Genomic DNA, 2,472 nt, shown 5'->3' with positions numbered 1-2,472 from the left:
CTTTTTTCAGATTTTATTCGATACATGACATTTGGTTGTAAATGGATTATACTCGCGATGACTCTTGAAGAAAGTATTTTAACACACTCATAGCTTATTTTGTAGCTATAAATTGATTTAAATTGTGTTGTGAATTTTCATGTGTGGTTGCATTAGCAACACCTTATTTTTGGCTCGTCCTCCACCACTGGCAAACCGTGCATCCATATGCGCATATACACCCGCGGAGGAGAGAGAAACCTGTAGAAATGAGTGTTTATATTGCAAGTCCTCATTCATGCTTTGTTGGAAGATGAACAGTGCGAGGTGGACACGTAAAATGAGTATGCTTGGGCAGGTTTGGCATGCGGCTGTGCTGGGAATAGCCTAGCAACGGCAGACCATTGGTAAACACGGGTACCTACCACAGAGTACAGGTACCAATTCCCCCGAAATTACATGATCTTGTGCTCAGCCAAAGTTTTCGCGGCCATTAGAGCTCCACGTGTCCTCTCAAGCAATTCACCAGCTCCACCTTCCCTCCCTATTAATACAGCTCAGCAGCTCAGTGTCATTTCCCACTTAGAAACACAAACACAAAGCACAATTGCACAAACGCAAGAAGCTCAACAAGACAAGAAACTGAGGCAAGACCAAGAAGAAGAGGAGGAAGAAGAAAAAGGCCTAGAACAAGATGGGAGGCGAAGGCAGCACAAGCCCAGCGCCTGGGGGAGCCGCCTGCGCGGTCTGCGGCGGCGCCGCGGTGGTGTACTGCGTGGCGGACGCTGCGGCGCTCTGCAGCCCCTGCGATGCCGCTGTCCACGCCGCAAACCTGCTGGCGTCGCGCCATGAGCGCGTGCCTCTTTCCATGGCCGCCGTGCCGTCCGCATCAGGCGCGTACGACGACCTGTTCGCGCCCGACGACGTCGACGCGGCGGCGCCCGCGCAGGCGCAGGGGCTGGGCAGCCCCCGGAACGGCAGCTCGTCGGCGAGCTTCACCACCAGCGGCGACAGCGGCGCGGAGGGCAGCAGCCTGTTTGACTTCGACCTGCTGTCTGGCGTGGACCTCGCGGCCTGTGTCACGGACGGCGTGGCGCCCCTCCACCACGACGACGCTGCACCGCTGTGGGCGCAGCCTGGCCTGGCCGTCGCGTGGGCGACCGCGTGGTCTCCGGCGGACTCCGCCGCCGCCGTAGTCGCCGCGGCGGCGGAGCGGGAGGCGAGGGTGCAGAGGTACCGCGAGAAGCGCAAGAACCGCAGGTTCCACAAGACCATCCGCTACGCGTCCCGCAAGGCCTACGCCGAGGCGCGGCCGAGGATCAAGGGCCGCTTCGTCAAGCGCGCCGCCGGCACCTCCTCCTCCTCCTCCTCGGGCGCCGGCACACCCGACGACGGCAACGACGCCACGGGCGCCGCTGCCAAGTTCTGGCTCTCCTTCTCCGACGACGCCAGGGACGGCTTCTACGTGGACGCCGGGGCCTACGGGGTCGTGCCAAGCTTCTACAGAGTTCGTTCCGAACAACTCACAAGCTGAAGAAAGCCTTGGAAATGGTCACCGCAGGCTCACATCGCTTCTGGCCGGCGGTGGCGTTCGCCCAGCTTGAAACAAGCTAAGAAATGGGCGCGCGCCAATGGCGCCTTCGTTCTTGTTTTGTGTCGTGCCGTCATTCATGCGGGTAGCATTCGTGGTGAAATTCGGCCATCGCTATTTTTTTTTAATGATGGCTCGGAATTTCGACCCCATTTTAATGTCTATATATGTAGATGTAGCTGTGTTCATCCATTGTTTTAGAGTTTTGAATTTCTACTACAAGATCAATTCCATGCATGGTGATCCCAATCTTATGCCAACGCCACTATTGTGTCCAACAATTGTAGGATTCTGCATCACTATTTTGTTCCGGTCTCCAAAGATGATGAATTGATGATGAAGCACTTGATGTAAACGTGGATTTGATGTGGTAAATAAAAGCCACTTCCCACTAGTGAAATAGATGATTACTGGCTTACTGCAATTAATCTTTAAGATAGCACATGTAGCTGCCTGAATGGGGTTGCTGCGTAGTTGTTCGCTGCTCTGTCATCTGTGCTAAGATAATAAATCCTATGCGGTTTGTTATGCGCTAAGATAACACATAGCTTGCATGATTCATGATGGCTCCAGTATTTCTACTTGGTTTTGAAGTGTGACATGTGTTGACCACCTAAAGTGGTGGACGGTCCGACCCTAGGGCCCGGGCTCGGATCCAGACGATCCACGCCCCCACGATTAGATTAACTCGGTCGTTTATCATTATCTCATGCGTGGTTATCCATCTAATCACGTGGAGTTTGTTAGCTATCGTCTACGAACGGGTCCAGATCTCCTCTTATATATACAAAGGGGTACGACCGATTGAGAACCCATGAACACATTCCAATCGAATCAATTACTTACTATTCATTTTGGGGTTTTCCCTTTTATTTTCAATATTGAAAAATAGAGAAATGAAT

The 2,472-nt window shown here is 53.1% G+C and overlaps 1 protein-coding gene across 1 annotated transcript; it reads left to right on the top strand.

Moving 5' to 3' along the window:
- The first annotated feature begins 570 nt into the window (after positions 1-570).
- LOC100383826 (Zinc finger protein CONSTANS-LIKE 5) lies at positions 571-1,992 on the top strand. Its single transcript, NM_001176458.1, has one exon. It carries the CDS (start codon positions 674-676, stop codon positions 1,511-1,513), a length of 840 nt encoding a protein of 279 aa, NP_001169929.1. The 5' UTR covers positions 571-673; the 3' UTR covers positions 1,514-1,992.
- The last annotated feature ends 480 nt before the right edge of the window (positions 1,993-2,472 follow it).

This window comes from Zea mays, chromosome 4, assembly GCF_902167145.1.
Source record: "Zea mays cultivar B73 chromosome 4, Zm-B73-REFERENCE-NAM-5.0, whole genome shotgun sequence".
Lineage (NCBI taxonomy): Eukaryota > Viridiplantae > Streptophyta > Magnoliopsida > Poales > Poaceae > Zea > Zea mays.
The sequence above is the reverse complement of the archived record's forward strand: the minus strand, read 5'-3'. Positions and strand labels throughout refer to the sequence as shown.